The 26,540-nt window shown below is 38.5% G+C and overlaps 1 protein-coding gene across 2 annotated transcripts in view; it reads right to left on the reverse strand.

The window, feature by feature from the left end:
• CA10 (carbonic anhydrase 10) overlaps positions 1 to 26,540 on the reverse strand; it is a 690,501-nt gene that overhangs the window by 565,771 nt on the left and 98,190 nt on the right. For both annotated transcript variants that reach the window (XM_060203765.1, XM_007528923.3), the window contains one exon: positions 11,674 to 11,748. In XM_060203765.1, the coding sequence (XP_060059748.1) occupies positions 11,674 to 11,748 (75 nt within the window). The remainder of the gene's footprint in view (positions 1 to 11,673; positions 11,749 to 26,540) is intronic.

Consider the following 26,540-nt stretch of genomic DNA (forward strand, 5'->3'; position numbering starts at 1 on the left):
GTTAGCTCCACTCAAAAAACCATGTGTCTCATGACAAGAAGGCCCCTATGAATTCTGCTGTGGGGTTTCCCACTACTTGAATGGGATTTCAAGTGGAAACAATGTTACTTTAGGCTGCACAAAATGGCATAGCTAAAATATCTGGCTCTGGAGCAGATTATTTACTAATACTGCCTCTCTAAACAACAGAAATGTTTTCACACAATGATCAACAACAGCAATAATTTCCTTAGTTTTAAAACAATAATTAATGCAGTTCAATGGTGGTAAATGTATGCTTCAAATTCAAGTAAATATATCATATATGCAATCGCCAAACCAGAAATAGACCTTGCAGTTCTATTCTGTTTCAGGGTTTCACATTTTAAATACAAACAAAAACACAGAAAGGAAATACACTTAAGTACAAATAAAAAGACACATTGAAGAAAGTCACGTAATGCTTCTTTGTGTTTACTATGACAGGACTGTCATTGTTCATTCTAAATCATGCATTTCAACTCAGGAATCTGTATACTATAGAGACTATAGACAAAGACTTCTCTATAGTGAACTCCACCTGTTCTGAGTGTTTAGGAATGGCCTCATAGAACAAATACCTACAGCTGAGTCCCTGTGTGAGAGAGGCTAATTGAAAGCTGAGAGTCTCTCCAGTTGAATTATGGGTAGAATATAGTGCTTACTAAGGTACAGTATCAAAAATGTACTAATTGAAAGATTACACATTTATTATTAAAACACAACACAACAGTGACCAGCCAGATAGGTCACCTGGAAGTGTTGCTACTTTAACATTCACACAAACCAGGTTGGGGATCTTGGTCCTCATGGCACAAGGGGAAGTTCTGGTGCTGTGGTGTCTCTCTCACTCTGTCTCTCTGTATCCTTTTTTTTGTTCCTCCATGGTTATTGCTGGGCTCGGTGCCTTTACCATGAATCCACTGCTCCTGGAGGCCATTTTTCCCCCCTTTTGTTGCCCTTGTTGTTGTAGCCTCGTTGTGGCTATTATTACTGCCATTGTTGATGTTGTTCGTTGTTGGATAGGACAGAGAGAAATGGAGAGAGGATGGGAAGACAGAGGGGGGAGAGAAAGATAGACACCTACAGACCTGCTTCACTGCTTGTGAAGCGACTCCCCTGCAGGTGGGGAGCCGGGGGCTCGAACCGGGATCCTTTACGCCAGTCCTTGCACTTTGCACCACATGCGCTTAACCCACTGCACTACCACCTGACCCCTCTGTATCCTTTTTTTAAATTAAATAATTATTTATTTGATGGGACAGAGAGATTAAGAGAGGGGAGACAGAAATAGATACACCTGCAACACTACTTCATTACTACTTCATTACTAGTGAAGCTCCCCCCCACAGGTCTCCCCTACTGAGGACTTGAATCTGGGTCCTTTCACATTGTAATGTGTGCACTCAACTAGGTGTACTACCTCCTGGCTTCTCTCAGTATTCTTCTATATGAAAAAGGCAAACTGGAGCAGTGAAGTGTCAGGAAATTGTGAGGATGTGGTTGAGCTTGGCAGGACTTGACCTGAGGAGTATGTCTATCCTGTTAGTTTCACTCTCTACCGAAAGGTTGAGCAAGAAGGGACAGGAGTAACCCCAAAGGTTTGCCCCGTCTTATCAGACTCCCTGCCTCGCAAAGCACCCCACGTTCCTGATACTATGGCCATTAGACAAAAAGAAAGGGGGAGATGTCCGGAAATTGTAAGGAGCCTCACAAAACACCCTGAATTTTTCTGCCTCCAAGGGCCTGGCATTCCTTAAAACATTAAGCCAGCTCCCCCTGCTCCACCCTGCATTCCTGATACTATGGCCTATCTACATAATCACTGTTTTGCCTGAAAGATTTGCACCCATTCCATTCCTTTGATCTATCTTCTTTTTATCCTCAAGATCCTTCCTGCCTGCAGGGTATTATTAATCCTACCAGTCAAAACCCTCACAATAGTTGTTAAGGAAGTTCCTACCTTTCCCATCCCTTTTGCCTTTCTCCGCCCCTTTCCTAACCATTTCCATTTCTGGCTTGCCACTTCCAGGTCTGCCCTATTAAAGCCTTGGCTCTCTGATCAATAGATTGCATTGCCTCACTGCCACAAGCTTGGTTCATGAGTCATCTCTTTCATGTCACTGAGTAGCAGCCCAGGTTGGCTCCAATCAAGTTCTCTCCAACCCAGAGAGTACACACCCAGGAAGAGGCACCCCCATGCTAGCCCAGCAGTGAAGTTCTACACAAATGAAGAAGAAATAATAATAATGATGATCAGTAAACTCAAGATATTGTTTAGCAATCTGATGAATAAAAGATTTTTCTTAGGGAGAAGTATCTGCCACTATCATTTTTAGAGTTCCCAGTATATGAGATTAATGCAAAGCAGATCAGATTTTGACTGTGTTTCATTGCTATTAAACTCTCTACAGATAGTGTGTGCCCTTATTACCTGCACTCAGTGTGAACTGCCACTGAGCCAATCTTGGGGCACCAGATTAAATAGACCCTAGGGTTCCAGAAGAAATCCCCCAGGTCATTTATTGGCTAAATCAATCTGTATTGATTACATGAGAGCACCAGGAAATACAAGGAAGTGTCATATGCATGATAGCAGGAAAGCCAAGTACCTCCTAGAGGCTTGGTGCAAAAGCCCATCCTAAAGTAATACACTATATTGAACGAATGCAAGGAATCTCTGTAGTGGAGAATGAATATGGGATGATTTCACTCTCAGGCAGAAGTTGAAAAAGAAGAAGAGAAAACACAAGTAGAACCTGAACTGAAGTTGGTGTATTGCACCAAAGTAAAAGACTCTGGGGGGTGTGTGTGGGGGGAGGAGAGTACAGATCCAAAAAGGATGGCAGAGGACCTACTGGGGGTTGCATTGTTATATGGAAAACTGGGAAATGTTATGCATGTACAAACTATTATATTTACTGTAGAAAGTAAAACAACCCCCCAATAAAGAAATTTTAAAAACTCCCTGTTGTGAAATGCATGCATACATACATATTCAGTTTTTACATGTACACTCAAGTGATATAATTACACACAATGTGCCTCTGTCAACATATCTTTAAAAGGATTACAATACCACCTTACATTAGTAGGATGTATTTGGAAGTGAAGTTGTAATACAACTAAGCTGGAATTTCCCTTGTAGTATGAAATAATACAAACTTATGATAACAAAAAAAGGAGAACTTTTGCATAGGTTTGGAATCCATAAGGAAAGTCTACATCTAATATTTTACTTTTATAAGAACATTTGAGACATAGATTCTGTTGGCCCCCCCCTTTTTTTTTAAATGAGAAATTAGATGAGCTCCAAACCCCATGCAATTAGTCCACAAAGGAATGGGGTGCAGTGCATGATCTTCTAAGTCTAGTACAATTTCTACCACAGCTTTAAAGTGAAGTAATGAGAAGAGCGGTGAAAGACAAGATGATAAATAGCAGTACATACTGCTTGCAAGAAGTTTACAATCTGTTATTTAGTAGTAGGTCAGATTCCATGATTTTTTAAAAAGTATTTTATTCATCTTATTTTTGAGAGAGAGAAAGACACAAAGAGAAACACCAGAGCACTGAACAGCTCTGGTTTATGGTGGTGCCAGGAAGTGAACTTGGGACTTCAGAGCCTCAGGCATAAGAGTCTCTTTGCATAACCATTATGCTATCTATCCCCACCTGATTCCATGATTTTTAATTCTCCAGCAACATCCTTTTCCATCTACTTCCCTTGGGAGATGCTTATAGATCTTTTTTTAAATTTTTTATTTTTATTTTTTTTATTTAAGAAAGGATAAATTAACAACTCCATAGGGTAGGAGGGGTACAACTCCACACAATTCCCACCACCCAATCTCCATATCCCCTTGTTCAGCGGGGAAGCAATTACAGGTGCCTATAGATCCTTAGAGACTTATCTCAAGAGAAGTCTTTATCTGAAAAAGTCTTCTTTGACCCCAAAGGTAGAATAAGTTGTTTTCATCTTTGTCTCATCACTCTGGTGTCACACCCTTATCAGGATAAACTGATTTACAGTCTGTCTCTAAATTTGTCTGTAAATTCCTCAAGATCAAGAGTGCTAGCTCATTTTTATTTGTAGCCTCAGTGTCTAGCACAGTGTCTGACACCTATCAGGCTCAGAGTAAATTTTAATCTCTACACACCCCAATTTCTTGGAATAAAATATAATTGAAAGTATTTGTAACTGAAGGTGAGTCAGTGCAACATCACCTTCCGACCCTGTGAGTACAACCATTAAGTTCTATTTGCTTTCTTTTAGAGATAAGAGATCAGAAAAATAGAGACAATATCATCACTGTATCCATTTGTAAACACTGCCTCTTGAAACATAATAAAATTAACCTCGAGTAAAATCAATATTCTGTTTCTCAATGCTGCTAAGTATATCACCCAAATCAAATTTTATATCACATTATTAAGTTCTCAGAGATCACTGGAGTTGGAATGGATGGGTTTTGAAACCCCTGAAGAGAGAATAAGAATCAGGTGATTATGTAGTGAACTTCTGAAGAGAGAATCTGATCCCAAGCTATACTTGGCACCAGATTTGTCAAAGCCTGTGGGTCAAAGGCAGAAGAAGATATCAATGAGAAGAAAGTGGAGAGCAAATGTTGAATCCAAGACAGCTGCTAAAAAGGTAGGGACTTCAAGCACCAGGACAAAGACCTGTCTAAGAAGGAACAGCAGAAGCCAACATCTGAAGTAGGAGAATAAAAGAGCCAAGTAGATGAAGTCAGGTGGAAAATATCCACAAGGTCAAGTTAGACTGAGAAGAGTAACTCTCCTCAGGCAACCTCAAAAGCCTTTTTCTGCCCACCTCATAGTTTCTTTCCCATGTTTCTACCATGGAGAATAGTTCCACTCTTCAGCACATTGTCAAAAGCAAAATTCAAAATTTCTCTCTCATACTCATCATACACATTTATTGTAAATCTAGTAATAAAGACTCATGATATTTGAATTGGGTGGAGGAGGCTAATTTTGGTTATGTTCTGACAATACTCTTCATAAAAAGGCAATGAAACAATATATAATACCAAGAATATTATCTCCGACTTGTTTAATTTGAAGACACTAGGCTACAATAGTATCTACCTCAGCTGCAAATACACTGTGGTTGTTCCACTTGAATGTGACATTTTTGCAGTTTTATGGTTTTCTACTATGTGAAGAAACACAGATACTGTTAGTCATGTGAACAAATAAAGGTCACGGTGGTTGGCCAAAAGCTATGATCTCTAAGATACTAGTCAGAACAATCTGTCTAATTTCTCTATTATGAATATGAAGGGGGGATTTGTGTATAGCACGCCATTTCTCTCTTGTAACTAGTCTCCATTGTATTTCAACAATTAAGGGATTTTTATATATATGCATGAGTTCCTCAATCATTTTACTCTGAGTTGATCAAGAGGGATATTAGTCTTGGTAGACCTAACTCTTATAACAGTTTAGGTCTTTCTGGAAGAGAAGATTCAAACTAAGACATTTCCCTAGGGCTGGGAAGATAGCATAAAGGTTATGGAAAAGATTTTCATGCCTGAGGCTCCAAAATCCCAGGTTTCATCCCTGACTCCACCACAAACCAGAGTTTAGAAATACTCTGGCTGATGTCTTCATGTTCTATGGTGCCTTGCACCAAAGTAAAGGACTTTGGGGGAGGAGAGGGAGGAGTGGGTACGAGGAATCTTGAGGTCTTGTTGCATGATGCAAGGGGAGATGAGAAATTGTACCCATGTGTCAACAACTGCACTGAAAATCATTACCCCCCCCCCGCCCAATAATAAAAGTTAAAAAGAAAGAAAGAAAGAAAGTGCTCTGGCAGAAACAAAATAAAGCAAAGTAAACATTTTCTTGTTGGCCTTCAAATAGTCAGCTATTTTGTCTTTCTTCTCAGTGTGTCCTCTGGAGAAGGATCGGTCTATATGAACTAAGGGTCTCAGTCCTTTAACTGAAAAGTACTGATGAGAGTAACACCTTTTACCCCTTGTGAGGACCCAGTAAAACTATGACTTCTAAGCCAAGGAAACTGTAAGACAACAAATGCAGCAACAGGAAACTAGTAGAGGCACAATTTACTATATGGATGAATGAGGGGCATGTGTGGCCTCAGGCAGGCCAACTTCCATCAGCAAGCACAGCCTCTAACTAGCTTGCTTCTTTCTCTAAAAGAACTACTGGGAGAAAGGAAGCTCACATTCCTTACTAGTGTCTCTAATAGGAGCTTTTCTTCTTTTTTTTTTTTTTGCCTTAAGCAAAGAAAATTGGCCATTTTGAACAACACAGGTAATTAGGGATCATTGCTAAACCGCAGGTGGTTGCTAATAGGCATAATTACCTTCATCTTCTAACAATTTTGTGGTTTTAAAACTTCCAATAAAGATGGGGCAGGAAATTACATGTTGGGTGAGTTTATTGGTCTGGACAAACCATTTTTGCTAAATTTTAGAGAACACATCAGAGAATGATGCAGAATCAAAGCAGACTCCTAGTCCTATCCTGATGAGAAATAAAGCTTCATTAATCATTCAGATGGTTAGAAACTCAGTTTCAGCTTTGCTGAACTCTGAGGAAGAGTAAATTGTTAATAATCGTTTATTATTCTCCTACTTGTACTATGACCTATACTTAAACACTTTAAGTGTGGCCCATGCTAAGTTTGAACATCTCCTATCTCGTAGCATGTTGATGCTCCATTTAAATTCTAAGACCAAGTAATTTTGTTTTTTTTTTAATGCATAGCATGCTTCTCTGATACTATTACTCCTAATACTTCAGTCTCAGCTTCTCAAGGTTTTTGACTTTTATCTGAATTATTCTATTTTATGTTAATTTATTTATGAGAGAGAGAGAGAGAAAGAAGGGGGGTGTACCAAGTCCCAGCAAAACTACAAAAAAAAATATCAAGCAGGGTCCAGCAAGAGTTTTCTAGACAAGAGATCTAGGGTAATCCTGTGTAGGTACAGGAATAAAGGAAAGTTATCTCACCAGCTCTAGGGCTCTATATAGTTAAAAACTATAAACCCCAAGCATTATTAGCTAACACTTTAAATAGAAAACAGATTATCTGATTCAATGCCATAGTCTGAAAAGAGAGAAGAAAAATTCCCACTTGAATATTGCCATGTGAATCTAATTCCAGGGGTGAAAGCCTATTGCTTGTTGTGACTGAATTTCCCTATAGTTTTTAAGTTTCAAATACCTAGAGGCCATGTTTCTTTTTGATTGAATACCAACTCATAGTATAGTGTCCCCTCTAAAGAGGATAGATGTCCAATTTCCCTATTGTTTTGGATAAAAATAATGTAACTAGACAGTAATGACACACATTTGTTAAATATGCTAAATACATGTGTATATTTATGCTAAATTATCAAGGTGTTATATACATGTGAGACATAGACATTAAATGCTACTTAAACAAATGTTATGCTGAATTTTTCAACAACATGATTAAACCAAGTTCTGGTTTTCACAGTCTTAGTTTAGATGCTTATCATCTCTTTGGTAGGGTGACTAAGAAAATGTCTCGTGATTCTTTCTGCCCATTATCATTATTGAAAGAAAGTGCATCTTCCTCATAAAGTCATATTTGCTTTCTAAAACTCATATTTGATTGTGTCTCTCCAGAGCTTAGCTATGTCTTACAATTCCTCTATTTTAAAGGGATTTGTTATCATAGTGCAAATTTTCCTGCCCTCCCCCATCTCTGACCTCACTGGCCTCCTTACCCACTACAGTCCACTGTGCGCTTGCCCTTTCCACACTCAGAACTTCCCAGCACTCTCTAAATCTGCTGTGTGCTTTCTTTTTGTTGTTGTGATAGTGATGGTACCAGAGTTTCAAGCACGCACAATTTTTTCACTCCAGGGTTGATATTTTCATTACTTCTGCTTCAGATAAAGACAGAAACTGGGAAAGGACAGAGCACTGAGCTTCCCTTGGTGTGGCGGTACTCCCTTGTGGTATGCCTGGAGTCTTGCACAAAAGGGTGGCTACATAAAAGACAAGGTACATGTCCTATTGGTGACATATCGGCCAGCTGCCCAGTGTGTGCTTTCAACACTCTTTCCTAGTTCCATATACTCTAAAATTACTCACATCCTCCCTTTTTTCCCACTTACAAATACTGTCCATTGTCGTATGCTTTACATTGGCTTGTTCTAGCCCTCCCCCTCCAAGAGAATTGGATGAGTCCTGTTAATTTCGCGGGCCTGCTTGGCCCCGCCCCAAGGGACCCTGGGAGAGGGTTCCGGAGTCCGAGAATTCCTGAGTTCCCCAGTGACTGATTTCCTGAGTTCCGGAGTTCGAGAGTGCGAGGGTGCGAGAGTTTCTGAGTTGGAGAGTAAGGGAGAGGGTTCCTGAGTTCCAGAGTAAGAGAGAGTGCTTGCGCCGCCCCAAAGAGACAGCAGAGTTCTGTTTGGTGATTAGTTTGTCTTAGTTTGTGAATCGTTGTTCCTGAATAAAGAAATACAGCTGCCCTGCCCAGCCGTTGTCTCCGCGTCTCTGTTCACCACCGTGAAGCTAGCCGGCCCGGCAAGAGCCTCCAAAATTTTAACAACAGTCCATATTATCCTTTCTCTTGTTTTCTACTGAGAGTCCTGAATCTAGAAGAGTGATTTGGGCTGCAAGGAACAGAAAGCCTGATTCAAAGTGGTCCCAAGGATAAGAGATTTATGTAACACTTAAGATAATCAATGTCTAGGCAGTCCTGTGGTTGATGGACTATTCAAGCAGGCCATAGAAGACTTATATTCTTTCTATATTTCTGCTAGCTCTCCTTGGTGTGGTTTTTGTTTCAGAGTTTGTTCAGCAGGCTTCTTCCTAAAAGCCACGGGTAGAACTACTTGATCTCATGTTCACCTTACAATTACAGTATTATTAATGGCTCTCCAGAAACAAAAGCATGTGTACTGCTTATGTTTATACAATTTTATTTTATTTTTATCATTTGGGGGGTAAATCATTTACATAACTATTGAGGGGTAGGGCAGTTGAGTGCATACATTACCATGCACAAGAACCTGGGTTCAAGACCCCGTCCCCACTCTTTCTCTGAGATCATGGCTATGTTAAAGGTGAACATTAAAAAAAGAAAGAAAAAACTATGGATTTACAGAGAAGACTGACTATAGCTGTGGGTGAGGCTGAATGAAAGCATACATTTGGCAGTCCAAGAGGTGATGCAGTGAATAAAGTGATAGACTCAAAAGCATAAGGCTCTGAGTTCAATCCTGCTATTGCATGTGCCAGAGCAACACTCTGGTTCTCTGATAAATAAATAAATATTTTACAATAAAATATGCATTTGAACAAGTAAACTCAGTTCATATTCAGGCAGGAAAAACAAACACAATACTTTAAGACATCTTTTCCATTTATAAACACTTTTATGGGTTTTTATATTGAATCAGGTACTTATCACTTTTCTTCTTTAGACCATAGATTCATTCTTGAATGAGAACCACATAGCATATATCTTCTATGAGAAGCTCCACAAAGAGCACAGCACCAAGTGTCTTCTCTACAAGAGCTATTAAATTGAACAAAGTGGGGTGTTTTCATGCTAAATCTACCTTGTACTTGCTACTGCTATCAACATTTTATTTCTATTCACCACAAGGCTGGATGAAGTCACAAATAGGCAACTGTCGCACCACATGTCAATTATTTTTATACACCTTTGTAAAGAATCAGTAGGACAATAACATTTGTCCAAATAACAGAATCAGGCAAAGTTCACTTTTTTTTCACACATCCATAATCTGGGGTTAACCTTGTATCCAAGTAACAAAAATAAGAGATAAATAAGCGATTGTTTGCCCAAATCAACAAAAATACATCATCTGAAATCTCAGATGTTGAAGTCTTGGTTCAATTATATACAATTTCCCTGGTTCATGTTTTAAAATAAAGTTGGAGCCCCCAAAATTTGGAAAGTGAGATCATCATATACCAGTATACTTATTAGGAAGCCAAAGGATTTCTGGCGTGTTAAATCCAGAAATCCAGAGCATGATAAAAGGAAGCTCTCAACTTTAAACATGTTTGAAACAAGAATATGTCAACAGTAGAGAAAATAGATTTTATAAGATGTGCAGAAAAACAAAGATTTGGAGTACAAATGCACTATTCTAAGAATTTCAGCAACTGTAGAGAATATTACTAGCTTATGACACTTTTTTTATAACCTAAAGGGGATGATTTTTGTTGCTCTAATTTTATAATCATAAAATATAAGAATAAAATTATAAATATTGTTTCTAAGATATTTTGAATATGAGAAGCAGGTTCCTCTGGGGGAAAATATAAGCATTCTATCTCCTGGAGATGGATGTCTTCAATTGTACATACTAAATGGCTTTTGTCTAAATCATGCTGCATGAACATAGTTTATGCCAATTAAATTGTTATAAGATTACTGTTAGAAACCTGATCAATTGTGGGTAAATTAATCAAGTCCAGGTTGTATGCCTACTGAGCCAAGGAATAAATGTACCATAGCAAATTTATCAAGTTAATAATTTCAATTTATGAGGCTATTTGGCAGTCAGCTGGGTTTTTCCTGGTTTGCCCACTCTCCTTTATCATGCCTATTTCCCTTCTAGTGGATAGTTCCAAGAGTATTATCGTTCCACAATGCAAATGGGAAAAGTGGGTACTCAGAGGAAGTTTTAGTAGATTGCTCAGCTCACAGTGTAACAGACGTCATGAAATCTACAGCAGAACAGGGTAATGAAGTCACAGAAGCCAAGACTGAGCTGAGTGTGACAGAGGGATCTGCTCTTTCTCACTTCTCACCAACTACAAAGCCTCTGTCACTTGGGGCCCTCTGTTCTCCATGTCTGAGTGGGGACCAAACTTTGACTCCTCTTGAGAGTTTTATTTAGTACTCTTTCACATCTCAGCAGTTACAAGTACTTTGAAGTATTTCACCTGCCTCCCATTCCAGTCTTCTCTCAAACACTCTTGCTTTTTCCCTGTCACCTCTCCCCACAAAAGTTTTGAAAGATGAGGACCATAACTCAGACAGCAGGTGGAGAAAGTCAAGGACCCCTTTATCTTGATTCTAACGGCACACATGTTTCTGACTCTAACCTGTCTTCAGTTTTCTACCTTTTCACCCCACACCAGCAACATCTACGCCACCTGTTACTTTCAGCTGGTGTCTGGCACAGTCTGCTAAGTCCTGAACATAGATGTTACTGAAGTGACATCTGTGTCAGTATGCTTCTCAGAAAGTTTCACTGCCATGGCCAGTCTTTCCAGAGTTCTGTTTCATTAAGGTTTTTTTTTTTTAAAAAAAAAAGATTCTCACTCACTTAGTCAACTTCCAGCTGACAGAGCTTCAGCCCTAATGCTCCACCCTTCTCTCTCTGTGATGGAGGCACCTGTAGCTAATAGGGCCTCAGGATGCAGGCTTAGGTAGAAAAAATTGGTTTTGATTAAACTGTCATGTATACCTTCACTTGATATTCTATCAGAATAGTCTGTCTTTTGCAAACATTCCATGCCATGGAGTAGACTATTTCTGAAATTCTGAAAATAATATGCTTGCAATATGATATATCTCATTCTAATGATAACATTTGAGATTCTTTACTTCAAAGAAAATAACAATAATGCGTGTGTATTTACCTGGAACAAAGCTTCCCTGGACCACTTCCTTGTACGCCCACCAGCCTTCATGGATTTTTGGTGAATTTTGTTGAGCTAAAAGAAAAATAGAGTTAAGATGTTAACAGAGAAGTAGTGGGTTCTAGCTGTTCCAGCAAAAAGGGTGAGTATACATATAATAATTGTTTTCTACCCAGAAGTCATACAGGGGGCTGGGTGGTAGCACACCTGGTTAAGTGCACATGTTACAATGCACAAGGGCCTGAGTTCGAGCCTCTAGTCCCCACCTGCAGGGAGAAAGCTTCACGAGTAGGGAAGCAGTGTTGCAGGTGCCTGTCTCTCTCCTTCTCTATCACCCCCTTCCCTCTCAAATTCTGGCTATCTCTATCCAATAATAAATAAAAATAATTTAAAAAGAAAACCAGAAGTGGTTCTGCATAATGCAATCGCAGCCCTTCCTTTCCTTTTTTTTTTTTTTTTTTTTTTTCAAATGGATACTTAACTTGTAAATACAATGTCATGGTATTTTATAAAAAACACTCAATTTATATTGACGAGAAATAGTAATTATGCATTTAATTTCTTTGTAGTTCCCATGTAACTCATCTGTCTCAGACACATATCTTTTCCTAACCAACCTTATACATAGCACATATCAACAAATACACCAGGCACACACTACACACACACACACACTACTCATACCATACCAAATATACTACGTGCATACCACACACACGTATATACACATAAATACACCTCACCATAAACATATACCACATTCCTGTCCCATACACATAAGGTGATGAAACTGAGCAGAAGAGGCTAATGATCCTATCCCCAAATAAAGCAAGGAATATATATGGAACCCTTAGGCATATAGAGATGAGTTTGCTAAGAGTGTCAAGTTAGAAGATAAAAGTTATAGTAAGTCAAAGTTTCCTTAAGATCTAAGAAAAGTGAAAACAAGAATACAAATAATTGTGAGAGTTTATGACATCATAGCAGGAAAGGGTAGAAAGCTCAAGAAACTGGGACAGACCATAGGATTCTGTGTGAACTCCTTTAGGATAATCCTTGACATCTATGATAGTTGGTAAACTAGAACAATAGCATCTCATGTGGATCTATATTCCATAGTAGAGTGACAGATTTGTGTTGATAGCTTTACCAGTTATGCTACATTCATATGCTAGTCCCTAACACTGGAGAAAAAGGTATTAAAACAAAGCAACCAACCCCAAATGGAGTTATTAATGCTAAGCCCCAGAACACCAAACTAAAACTTGATTATATTTGCATCACTTCTCAGAACATAATTTTAAAACAATTACGAATAGCTTCATTAGTGCCAGTTAGGTAACCTGCCTGAGGGGCCTCTATCAGCTCTGAAAAAACTCATCCCTGCAAACACCAGGAAAATAGCTCACTCAGATGATGCATTTGCTTTGCCATGTGAGACTCTGGTCCAAGCCTGATCTGCACTGTGTTGGAGGAATCTTTGGTGCTGTGGTCTTCCCCTGCCCATCTCTTCTCTGCCTCTTTCTATCTGGAAAAAACTTGGTTCAGAGTGGTGATGCCCTAGTGATGACAATAAGCAAATTAGATAGATAGATAAGTAGACAGACAGACAGATGATGGATGGATGGGTGGATAGATAAACAAGCAACCTTGCAATAATAAACAGGGCCTTTTGTTTTTGCTTTTGCCTAGGTAAACATCCATGCTTCCCCTCCCCTTTGAATATTTCTTTCATTTTGTGCAGCTTCTCAGAGCTCCTTGCTCTCTTCGTAAGAGATGTTATCTGATTCAAACCACACTGTATTCAAACACTAAGATTTATAATATGCCTCAGTTACCCTTTCACAAAGGTAGGTTTGACTACATTTGTAATTTGGTTAGTATTTATCAAATGTTAAATCTCTAACTTTTCTTTTAAAATCATGTTCTTTTTTAAGATATCCTTCAGACTCAGTATTCTAGCTATGGGGGTGTGGTATAAAATAATGAGGTTGAAAACAAAGTTTTGTGTAGATAAGGGATTTGCCAAAATTCCTTTAGCTTCTAGAAGAACTTGGACTGCTTACACCCATATATCTGCCCATAGTATAGAGAAAGTACCTATTCTGTCTATGATATTATGACCTCCTAGGCTTGATTCTGTAGATATAAAAAGGGCTTATGACATAGGACAAAAAAGACTTATCCTTATGACATAAGCCCTACTTCCTCCACAGATTCAAGCCTCTGGCACAAGAATATCATAAACAGAACAGATATCCTCTCTCTGTACTATGAGAAGGCAAGAAACCCACTCCATCTAGAGCAAACAGTGATGTTAGAGGACTTCAGGAAAAAAATAGAAGAGGGACAAAGAACCTATTTAAAACTCTAGGAAAACATCACTTTTCAAGCTGTGCCACACAAATCCAAAGTATGGATACATCAAAGAATAAGGAATTTCCCATGTGACATGGGTAAAGCATAGAAGGACCTGAAGGCAGCTAGGCTGAAAGCCAGTGCTTCTGTTCTTGGGTTGCAGGTAAATGAAATGTAACCTAAAATCAGGAGTTTGAAATGTTCTGTTGTGAGAGAGAAATAAGTGGACGATTCAACAGAGGCTTTGGTTATCTGTAGCATAAGAGAGAGATACGGTGATATAAAGTCAATCAGGAGACCTTTAGATCTTGCCGTGTCAAGAAATCAGAGTAAGAGTTATACATTGCAAAGTTCACCAACCAGTAGGTACTCAAAGGACATTTCTGTAGAATTCAGAAGAGTTTTGCTTCTTCATCTGAGCCTTGTCATTGGATAATCTATCTACAGCTTCCCTTCCAACTAATTCTAAGAATGAAAGGGAAGTGAAAAAAGGACTGAAAGGGAAATCCCAGTCTTAAAAGTCACTAAGGTCTCCCCTTTTTGGTGCATGATGATGGAAAAGGAGGTAAGCTGGGGGGGGGGTGTGTTTGCAGGCACTTATCATGGTGAGATGAGAAATTCTACTAATGTGCCAACAACTAAGCTACAAACCATTAACCCCCCAATAAAATGGTAAATCAGTGAGGTCAGATGTTATATTATGCCCTTAGACTAAGTGGCCCTTCTTTTAAGCAAATATTTTGTAAGTTAAACAACTACTTCTTTTAAACAAGTACGTTTAAACACATACTTTGGTGATAAATTGCAATTCATAAACAATATAGCCTACTAAAGAAAAAAAAACTGATACTTGACTAAGCATCTTCTGCCTAGTTCTGTTAGACATACAGCATGTCCCAAACCTGGAAAAGATTCACATTTCTAGAAGTCTATTGGCATTGTACTACAGACATCATCTAACAGCTTTACATCTGAGATAAGCCAGGATTGATTTCCCTTATCAAAGATAAGAACATCTGAGTTTTATCAAAATTCACTAATTTTTATCAAAATGGGATTGTTGACTGACAATGAACAATTTAAACCACAAAAACAACCTTCTCTAGTCCCGGAGAAAGTTTCTGGAATTCGTTGCATATACCTCATCACTCAAGCATGGATTTGTACAGCACTCAAAATATTTTGTTTTACCACAAGCAGAACCTGAACTGAAATTGGTGTATTGCACCAAAGTAAAAGACTCTTGGGTGGGTGGGTGGGGGGAGAGAATACAGGTCCACAAAGGATGATAGAGGACCTAGAGTGGGTTGTATTGTTATATGGAAAACTGGCAAATGTTATGCATGTAGAAACTATTGTATTTACTGTCAAATGTAAAACATTAATTCCCCAACAAAGAAATTTAAAAAATATTTTGTTTTACATTAAATTTTCTACCAAGCTTTTTAACAAAACTATATATACATTAACTTGAAATTATCCTACTGCTTTGATTATAACATAGAAATGAAAGCAGTTAATTTATAAAGATACACATTTCAGAGTGTAAATGCATGTACATAATGCAGGAGAACAGAATGCAAACTACCCTCTGCTAGTCAAAAATGGAACACTGCCTGGTTTATATTACCCAAGAGTTAAGAATGGATTTTAACCTTTTGGTATGTGAGAAAATGAAAAAATAATGTCATGTGACATGTACAAGTTTATTGAATACAAATTCTAGCACTCCATGAGTAAAGTGTTATTGGAAAACATACATGTTTATTCACACATTGTCTGCAACTACCTACCTTCTTACGTAACAGTAGAGTTGAACAGTGCAACAGAGACCATTTGGCCTAAAATGTGTCCTAATTGCTCTTCTTTTTTATCACTAGAAGTCCAATGCACTATCCATTGCGCTACAGAGCCACCTCTATATTGCTCTTCTTAAAAAGCATTTAAGGAGAAAAAAAAAAAACATTTAAGGGGCTGAGTGGTGACATTTCTGGTTAAGTACATGTGCCACCACATGCAAAGACCTTGGTTTGAGTTCTCACTCACCACCCACAGGGAGGAATACTTCACAAGTGGTAAAGTAGGTCTGCAGATGTCTATCTTTCTCTCTCCCTCTCTATCTCCCCTCCCTTCTCAATCTCTCTCTGTCCTGTCAAATTAAATAGAAAAAGGAAAAAAAATGGCTACCAGGGACAGTGGATTCATGGTGCTAGAATTGAGCCCCAGCAATAACCTGGTGACAAAAAAATAATAATAAAGGATTTAAAAGTCCATTTTATTTATTACATCTGAGAAAGAGTTTCATCTGGGTCAGTGGGGCAGAGAGAAACCCAACTGCCACTTCAGTAGGACATGTGGTCTCAGGCATGCAAATCTGATGTTCAACCAATATTTCCCTTGCCCCCCTTTTGAATGAGCTTACTATTAATTTACACACTTAATTTCAAATAAGCAATCAGTATAATTATAAAAGAGAAATCTAAAGACCATAACTAGCAATGAAATATACATTTAAATTTGGAAATATTTGTGTATGATGCACCAGAAGATAAAATGAAGAATTAGGGTACTTGCTAGAAATGAGACAAATAATACAGTTGTTACTGTATTGTGGATTCCAGAATCCACAAGTAGCTTTTGCTTTCCATGGTGGAATCTTCCAAAATACTGAGCAATTCTAAGCAAATCTGAAACAAAGTGAAGGACCATCTTCTCTTAATCTATATAGTATTTGAACTGCTGAAGAACAGGGTATATTAAAATCATGTAAAAGCTACACTGTGCTCTTATGCAAAATGGACTTTATAGGCTCAGATAAACAAAGTAGTTTTTAATCCACTTGAGTGTCTTTTGGAACAAAGAACAATTTATTACTGTTTGGAACTAACATATTGCATACCTTACTGGCGAAGTTCCCTCTTTGTTGCTAATTGTAATCTCTTTCAGTAAAATAATCTGAAGTGTCCTTACCCATTTCTAAAACACCCCCCCCCCCAAGAACAGTGACAACCCCTTTTGGCAATGGCTGGCCTAAAGAAACTATTCACAGTACATTTATACATACCAAATGAAGGTGGTTGAAACTTTATGTTGAACACTGGTCAGAGGATTATGTAAACAAATACAATATGTTTCCTGTCTACTGGAATTGTACTTTTGACTTTGTTTATCCAATTACATATTAAAACATGACTTTAGGGGAGGTGTTTGTTTTCCATAGATACAGAGAAACTGAGAGGGGATGGAGGGAGAGAAAGAGAGACCTTCTGTATTGCTTCACCACTTGTGACTCTGCAGGTTTGGACAAGAATTGAATTCAAGTACTTGTGCACTGTTATGTATACACTCAACTTGATGTGATACCTCCCGTTCCCTCAAAGATGACTTCTATACTTTTCCTACCATTTGACCTATTATAAAGAAAATGTCATTTCCATTAAAGTATACAGCAATAGAAGATAATATTGTGCTCCTACAATGGTAAAAAAAATTTAAAATAAAGATGAATTTTAATATGTTACTAATCCAGGTGACTAAAGTTTTCAGTTTTATCCATAAAGCTGCAAGATCTTTACTCTCTCATCCTTTCTAGTCATGGTTTCTTCAACCACCTGTCCATTCAGAAGTAAAATTAGGTAAGAATTTTGCAGGTGGCAAGGCAATTAGAATAAGTATTATAAGTACAGAGCTACAGGATTTCTGTTACCTTTTTTGACACAAAACCTGAAGAAGCCAAATTTACACTGAAAAAGTCAATCTGAGAGGTCCCATATGATATCCACCAACCGAAAAATATGAGAGCTACAGGTTAGAGCTGACCATAACAAAAAAGGTCTCATAAAACATACATGCAAATGCCTTATATGCCTATTTTGGACTTATGCTGCTTGAGTAAGACATTTATTCCTTCCTTATTCACTTATGTATTTATTAAATAGAGACAGAAAGTAAAAAGTGAATGATCACAGCAGTGAAGCTACCTTCATTGAAGGGAAAGTCAAACTTGAACATAGGTCTCATACATGGCAAAGCTGCAAACTACTCGTAAATTATTTCATTGGGATATTTGAAATAGGACACCAAGAAATAGCTGAATTTCCATCCTCAATGACCTTTTTCTTGTTCATTACATCTGACTTCCACTGCTTGGAGAGTCATTAAGATTACTCTCAAACAGGTGAACAGAAAGCATCTTAGAGGGCCAGAAGAACGTTCACCCTGTAGAGCATAAGAACATGGGTTTATATGGGCCGCAAATCAAATCGATGGGGTTTATAGTTAACAATATTTAAATCCTTTTTCCATATTTGAGAGCTACTCTTTTCCCTGATCCAACTTTCTAATCCTGTTTCCAACTCTGACTCCATCTCTACAGACAATATCTTTAGCCCACCTGCATGTTATCAGTGGGGCTCATGAAAAATTTAGTAAAGTCATGGGTCCCTTGGAATATACCTAAAATATATCTACTAGCTGTTTTCCAAAATGGAGACCCCAAATCACATCTGCTATATTCTTACCTTTAGGTTACTGATTATTAAACAGTTTGTTCTGCTTTACATCTTAATGCCTTTTTAACCACTAAGTTACTGATAATACCATGAAGCCAACCTGACTTCCCTGGGTAGACAACCTCACCAATGTGTCCTGAAACCCTACCTCTCCACAGCCCTACCCAACTAGGGAAAAACAGAAACAGGCTGGAAGTGTGGATCAACCTGTCAATGTCCATGTCTAGCAGAGAAGCAATTAACAGAAACCAGATCTTTCACCTTCTGCACCCCATAATAATCTTGGGTCCATACTCTCAGAGGGATAAAGAATAGGAAATCTTCCAATAAAGCGGATGGGATGTGCAACTCTGGTGGTGGGGATTATGTGGAATTGTGCCCCTCTTATCCTACAGTCTTATAGATCATTATTAAATCAATTAAAATGAAATTATATAAAAAACAAATAATAATAATAATAAAGAACTTAGGTTTGAGTTCTCAGTTACCACATAGGGCCTCCATGCAAAGAGAATCTTCATGAACACTAAGCAATGTTGTGGTATTCCTCCTTATTTCTCTCTCACTCTCTGGGAAATAAAAGAAAAAAAAAAAACTCTTTCAGGAGTAGTTGACTTGCACAGATACAAATCCCTGGCAGAGAAAGAAAGAGGCTGAAGGAAGGGGAGGGAAGGGAGGAAAAAGGGAAGAAAGGAGAAGGGCAGGAAGGAAGGACTGAATGAACAAACTTACCTCAGCTTCTGTAGACTTTTGCACTAATGCTTCTGTATATCTTTGAACTGGGATTTCTTTCATTTATTTCCCTTTTTGTTACCCTTGTTTTTTTTTTTTAATCATTGTTGTAGTTATTATTGTTGTTGTTATTGATGCCATTGTTACTGGATAGGACAGAGAGAAATGGACAGAGGAAGGGAAGACAGAGAGAGGGAGAGAAAGATAGACACCTGCAGACCTGCTTCACCACTCGTGAAGCAACCCCCCTGCAGGTGGAGAGCTGGGGGCTCGAACCAGGATCCTTACATCGGTCCTTGCGCTTGGCGCCACCTGCGCTTTACCCACTGTGCTACTGCCCGACCTCCTCTTTTTCTTTATTATTGTATGCCTTTTTTTTTTCTTTCTTTTTTTTTCTTTCTTGGGAAGATTAATAGTTTATAGTCAGTAGTAAAATACAGTAGTTTGTACATGTGTACCATTTCTCAGTTTTCCACATAACACTCTAAATCCCCTTAGGTCCTTCAAGTTCCATTCAAGATGAGGTGAAGAAGGAGATTTCACCATTCTTAATAGTTGAGTTGTATTATATTGTGTATATATATATTACAATTTTCTTAGAAACTCATCTGCTGTTGGACACCTAGGTTGATTCCAAGTTATAGCTATTACAAATGGTGCTGCTATGAACATAAATATACACACATCTCTCTGGATGAGAGTGTTTGATTTCTTCAGACATTTCACTAGTAGAGGGTGGAGCTTGAAGGAATTATGTTAAGTGAGATAAACCAGAAAAAGAAATATTAACATGGGATGGTGTCACTTGTGGACAGAAGCTGAGAAATAAGAACAGAAAGGGGAAACACAAAGTAGATCTTGGACTGATTTTGGTGTATTGAACCAAAGCAAAGAACTTTGGGTAAAAAGGGGACTTTCACATCCTGGTGCATGATGGTGGAGGACCTAGGCTGGGGGTGTTCTGCAGAAAACTGAGAAATTTTACACATGTGCAAACAACTGTATTTACTATAAACCATTAATCCCTCCTATTAAAAAAAAAGAAAAAAGAAAGATGATATTGTACCTTTTGGGACAAAATGAACTGAACTGCAGATAATTCTACTTGATGAAATAAGGAAGTGAAACACAACTACCAGATGGTTTCACTGATAGGTGTAATATAAAGTGCAGAAACACACAAACTTGCCAAAAAAAAAATGTTGTCAACCCATCTCTAAGACCTATAGTCTTGGGAGAACTATAGTTATCCTTGGATGAATAAGGGCAAAGAACTTTGGTGGTGGGAGTGGTATGGAACTATAACTGTTAACTAAAAGAAAAAAAAAAGCTTATATATATAACGGGATTCTGAAATATGTCAATAAACTGCTCTGTAAGTGGCCTGATAGTCAATATCATCAGCTTTCTAAACTGTCCCATTACTATCCCAATTATCCAATACTTCCATAAAAACAAAATATGTCATGAAATACAGGTTTCTCCCAGGTATTCTTTTGTAAGCTGAAAAGGTGTAAAACAAAGATGCAACTGTCATTAATTTATATGAAACAATGCTTTTATTATTCCAAACTTCACAAGAGAACTAACCAAATCATACCACATAATACATAAAACATAAAGTAATGCCAGGATATAGTAAAACTAAAAATGGTGTGATAAATACACAGCTTGAATAGTTTTCTCAGGGAAGGTGCTTAGTGATGCCACTTTCTCTGTGCTACTTACAACCATTGCTGCAAAAACAAATATTGAATGCTACTTTATGTTTCTGTATTTTTGTGATACAAGTGAAAACCTTCTCTAGATTTATTTTTTTGGTTAGCAAAAACAAAGTATTAGGTCTTTCACAAAAGTAGAGCATAATAAGGCAAAATATGCAAAAAGCAAGGGAGACCTGAATACAGATAAATGGCTATGGTTGTATGCCAACAGAATTTTATTTATAAACATGCATAGACTGTGGGCTTCAGTTTGCTGATTCCTGTCTTAGTTCTTGTAAGAGTTTTTTTTTTTTTTTGTTTTGTTTTTTCATATAGGATGTGAGAAACAGATCACCCGGTACTGTACCTGCCTTGCCATGTTTATGGCCGATGGCCAAGGTTTGAGTTCTAGCACCTCATAGAATTTACAGAACACAGAGCGAAGCTCCCTTTCTGTGTGTCTCTTTAGCTGACTGAAAAATTTGGTCTAGGAATAATAAAATTGTGTATGTGTCAAGCCGAGGTTCCATAAAAAAGTAAAGGAGGGATGGAGGGAGGGGAAAAATCAGAAAGAAATTGGGAATATGTTACCAATTTTATATAAGTGCAATATGATCATTAAGCACTATAAACTTATATGTAATGCTGTCAGCAAGTACTGTCATGATCCCATCTGAAGTGAAGACCTAGAGAAGAGGGTTCTTAGCACTGTGGAGTAAATAATTTGGCCACATACCAATGTTTAAAGTAATAGACTGAGGAGCAAGGAGGTATCTCACTTGGTAGAGGATACACGTCATTAAGCTTAAGGACATAGAATCTAGACTCGGAGTAACCATGAACTGCACTAGGGTAAGATCCACAAAGGGGTGGAATAGTGCTTTGATATCTCTCTCTCTCTCTCTCTCCTTTATATAAAATAAAAAGAATGAAAGCATTAACTATGTAGGGCTACCCACTATCACCATTACTATTTAACATAGCGTTGAAAGCTGTTGCCATAGCAATCAGGCAAGAGCAAGAAATTAAAGGGATACAGATTAGAAAAGAAGAAGTCAAATTCTCCCTGTTTGCAGATGATATGATAGTATACACAGAAAAACCTAAAGAATCCAGCAGGAAGTTCTTGGAATTTATCAGGCAATACAGTAAGGTGTCAAGCTACAAAAATAATATTCAAAAGTCAGTGACATTGCTCTATGAAAAAATAAGCAGAAGGGGAGTTGGGTGATAGAGCAGCAGGTTAAGCGCAGGTAGCTAAAAGTGCAAGGACTGCTGAAGGAACCCGGTTCGAGCCCCCAGTTCCTCACCTGGGGAGTCACTTCACAAGCGGTGAAACAGGTCTGCAGGTGTCTATCTTTCTCTCCCCCTCTCTATCTTCCCCTCCTCTCTCCATTTCTCTCTGTCCTATCCAACAATGACAACATCAATAACAACAACAGTAATAAATACAGCAATAAAATAACAAGGGCAACAAAAGGGAATATTTTAAAATAATAATAATAAGCAAAGAAGAAATCCAGAAATCAATCCCTTTTACTATAGCAACAAAACCAATAAAATATATAGTAATAAACATAACAAAATAAATAAAAGACTTGGGGGGTTGGGCGGTGGTGCAGTGGGTTAAGCGCAAGTGGTGCAAAGCTCAAGGATGGGCCTAAGGATCCTGGTTCGAGCCCCCGGCTCCCCACCTGCAGGGGAGTCGCTTCACAAGCAGTGAAGCAGGTCTGCAGGTGTCTATCTTTCTCTCTCCCTCTCTGTCTTCCCCTCCTCTCTCCATTTCTCTCTCTTTCCTATCCAACAATGAAAAACATCAACAATGGCAATAATAATAGCCACAATGAGGCTAAAACAACAAGGGCAACAAAAGGGGAAAAAATAGCCTCCAGGAGCGGTGGATTCATGGTGCAGGCACCGAGCCCAGCAATAACCCTGGAAGAAAAAAAAAAAAAAAAGAAATGAAAAACTTGTATACTGAATATTATCAGCTACTATTCAAGGAAATAGAAAAAAACAAAGAAGTGGGGAGGCTGGGTGGTAGCACACCAGGTTATGTACACATAGTACAAAATGCAAGAATCTGGGTTCAACCTTCCAGCTCCCCACCTACAAAGGGATGTTTCATGAGTGATGAAGCAGGTCTACAATGTCTGTCCCCTTCTCTATCTTTTGCTCCCTCCCCTCTCAATTTCTCTCTCTCCTAGGCAAAAAAATCGAAAAAAATGACCACAGGAGCAGTAAACTCTTAGCTCAAGCACCGAGCCCCAGCAATAACCTTGGAGGCAAAAAAAAAAAAAAGACACAAAATTGGAAATATATTCTATGCTCATGTGTTGGAAGAATTAACATCATCAAAATGAATATACTACTCACAGCCATATATAAATTTAATGCAATGTCCATCGAGATCCCAACCAAGTTTTTTAGGAGAAAAGAACAAAAGCTACAAATGTTTATCTGGAACCAGAAAAGACCTAGAATTGACAAAAAACATCTTGAGAAGAAAAAATAGAACTGTAGGCATAACACTCCCAGACCTCAAATTGCATTATAGGGCCATTGTAATCAAAATTGCTTGGTATTGGAGGATGAACAGACACTGACCAGTGGAATAGAATGGAGAGCCCAGAAGTAAGCCCCCACACCTATGGACATCTAATCTTTGACAAAGGTGTCCAGACTATGAAATGGGGAAAGGAGAATCTCGTCAACAAATGGTGTTGGAAAAATTGGGTTGAAACATGCAGAAGAATGAAATGGAACCACTACATTTCACTAAACACAAAAGTAAATTCCAAATTGATCCAGAACTTGGATATTAGACCAGAAACTATTAAAATTATTAGAGATCTAAATTTTAAAACTTCTCAGTGAAACAAATCCAATTACAAAGAGTAAAACAAAAATAAACCAATGGAACTACACCAAATTTAAAAGCTTCTGCACATCAAAAGAAAGTACCACCCAGAGCTGTGTTTTTCTCCTCTAGGAATGCCAAAGGAGACCACCTCAGACGAAAACAAGACAGGACTAAAATGACTTCAGGTACACACCAAATCACCGATGAGTGCAAACATGTGTGGCTCATGGACAGAGAGGAGCCTAGGGAGAGATTAAGTGGCTGGTAACAGTCCAGCAGTTTACCAGTTGAGACACCACCTCCAGTCTGTTTCACCAACAAAAAGACAGCTGAAGGGTGGAGAGGACTCCCCTGAGACTCACCAAATGAAACCGTGAGTCTCCATTGCTACTGCCCTCAGAATCTGAAACAGCAGCAGGGAGGCCCTATGCTGACACCAAGGGACAGAGAACTAACCAAGAAACTCAGAAGATCGATACCTAATTGGCCTAGCTGTGGGGCTGTGAAAGTCTCTTTGCATAACCACTGTATTATCACAGCCACACCCTGCTTTATCTCTTGGTCAGGAGGCAGTGATTAAGTTAAGAAGCCTACTTATATTTTAAAAGCCCTCAGGCTCCCATAGCCTACAGGGATGAAAAAGAACAAAAGAGGCTTTTAAGCCACTGAGAACCAAATCAGGATTAAAATACTACTGAAACAACTGTTAACTTCCACAACTGTGAACCCTTTAATTACCTTACATAGACACAAGTGAATCCAGGCAATAGTGATCAGTAATTTGAAAAGTACTGAGAGAGGGACCTCATAACATACTATATAAAATGGATAAACCAAGAAAAAGAAATATTGGAGAAATGAAGCAGGGCAAGAGTCCAGCTAAAAGCCTCCTAAATGGTGAAGCACAAAATAATGAGGTCAACATCCAAATACTAGTTAAGGAAATAATCACAAGAGTGAGTAAAGAGTTTGAAAGAACTGTCATCAGAAATGCAGAAACAATAAATGAAACTCTGGAAGAAAACATTAATTATCTCAAGGTTATTAGAGAACTGAAAGCTGAAATACCTGAGCTACGAACACAACTTGCTGAACAAACTAAAACAGTATCAAAACAGGGTAACAAAGTGGATGAACTCCAGAACACACTAGAGGGGAAAGAGAATAGAATAAATGAGGCTGAAGACAGAATTAGCAAGATCAAGGATGAATTAGAGACAACTAAAAGAGAAGTAAGAGATCTCAAAAAGAGATTAAGAGATTCTGAAAAAAAACAATAGAGACCTATGGGATGACTTCAAAAGAAACAATATAGGATCAACAATGGTAGAGAATGTTCCATCCTCATGAGAGAATGGACAACATACTCCATGATATACCTAAGGAAGATGGGTCAATACTGGGGCAGCATGGAATGTTCCTACTCATGACCACAGAATGTGAGCTCAGATCTAGAGGGATGTAGAGGTCACACAGGCTCCTAAGCTAATTATGGGCCACAGATCACATCAAATTGATGGGGTTTACAGTAACATTAATACCCCTTTCCCATATTAGGGAGCTACTCTCTTCCCTGATCCAGCTTTTTGGTCCTTTTCCCATCCATGACATCATCTCCCCAACAATAATTAGGATTCACCTGCATATCAGATTTCAGGCTCAAGCAAAACACAGACACACACACACACACACACAGACACACACACACACACACACACACACACACACACTAGTATAGCTACACGCCCTTTGAGATATAACCAAAATATGCCTACTAGCTATCTACAAAATAGAGGACTCCCACCCAACACTTCACCTGCACTATTCCAGCATTTAGGTCCATAATGGTCCAAAGTTTGTTTGGCTTTGTATATTAACTCTCTTTTCAGCCACCAGGTTCCAGAAGCTAGCAGGATGTGACCAGACTTCCCTGGACAGACAACCCCACCAATGTGCCTTGGAGCTCCAATTCCCCAGAATCCTTCCCCACTAGGGAGAGAGAGACAGGCTAGGAGAATGGATCAACCTGTCAACACCTATGTTCAGCGGGGAAGCAATTACAGAAGCCAGACCTTCAACTTTCTGCATCCTACAATGATCTTGGGTCCATACTCCCAGAGGGTTAAAGAGTAGGAAAGCTATCAGGGAAGGGGTTGGTATATGGAGGTCTGGTCGTGGCAATTGTGCAAAGCTGTACCCATCTTATCCTATGGTTTTGTCAATATCTCCTTTTTATAAACGAGAAATTAAAAAAAAAAACCAATATAGGCATTATTGGCTTACCAGAGGAACAAAGAGAGGAAGGGGAAGAAAGCATTCTTCAGGCCATAATTGCTAAAAATTTCTCTAGTCTAGAAAACATCAAAGACATAAAGCTTCAAGAAGCCCAAAGGGTCACAAACAGAATTAACCCAGACTTAAAGACACTGAGACACATTACATTTAGAACAGAAAGGAATAAGGATAGAGAAAGGATCCTGAAGGTGGCAAGAAAAAAACAAATAGTCACCTACAAAGGAAAACTGATAAGATTAGCAGCAGACTTCTCCACACAAACACTATAGGCCAGAAGAGAATGGCAAGATATCTGTCGAGTACTCAGTGAGAAAGGCTTTCAACCAAGAATACTGTATCCAGATAGACTGTCATTCAGACTAGATGGAGGCATAAAAACCTTCTCAGATAAGCAACAGTTGAAGG

This window comes from Erinaceus europaeus, chromosome 12, assembly GCF_950295315.1.
Source record: "Erinaceus europaeus chromosome 12, mEriEur2.1, whole genome shotgun sequence".
Taxonomy (NCBI): domain Eukaryota; kingdom Metazoa; phylum Chordata; class Mammalia; order Eulipotyphla; family Erinaceidae; genus Erinaceus; species Erinaceus europaeus.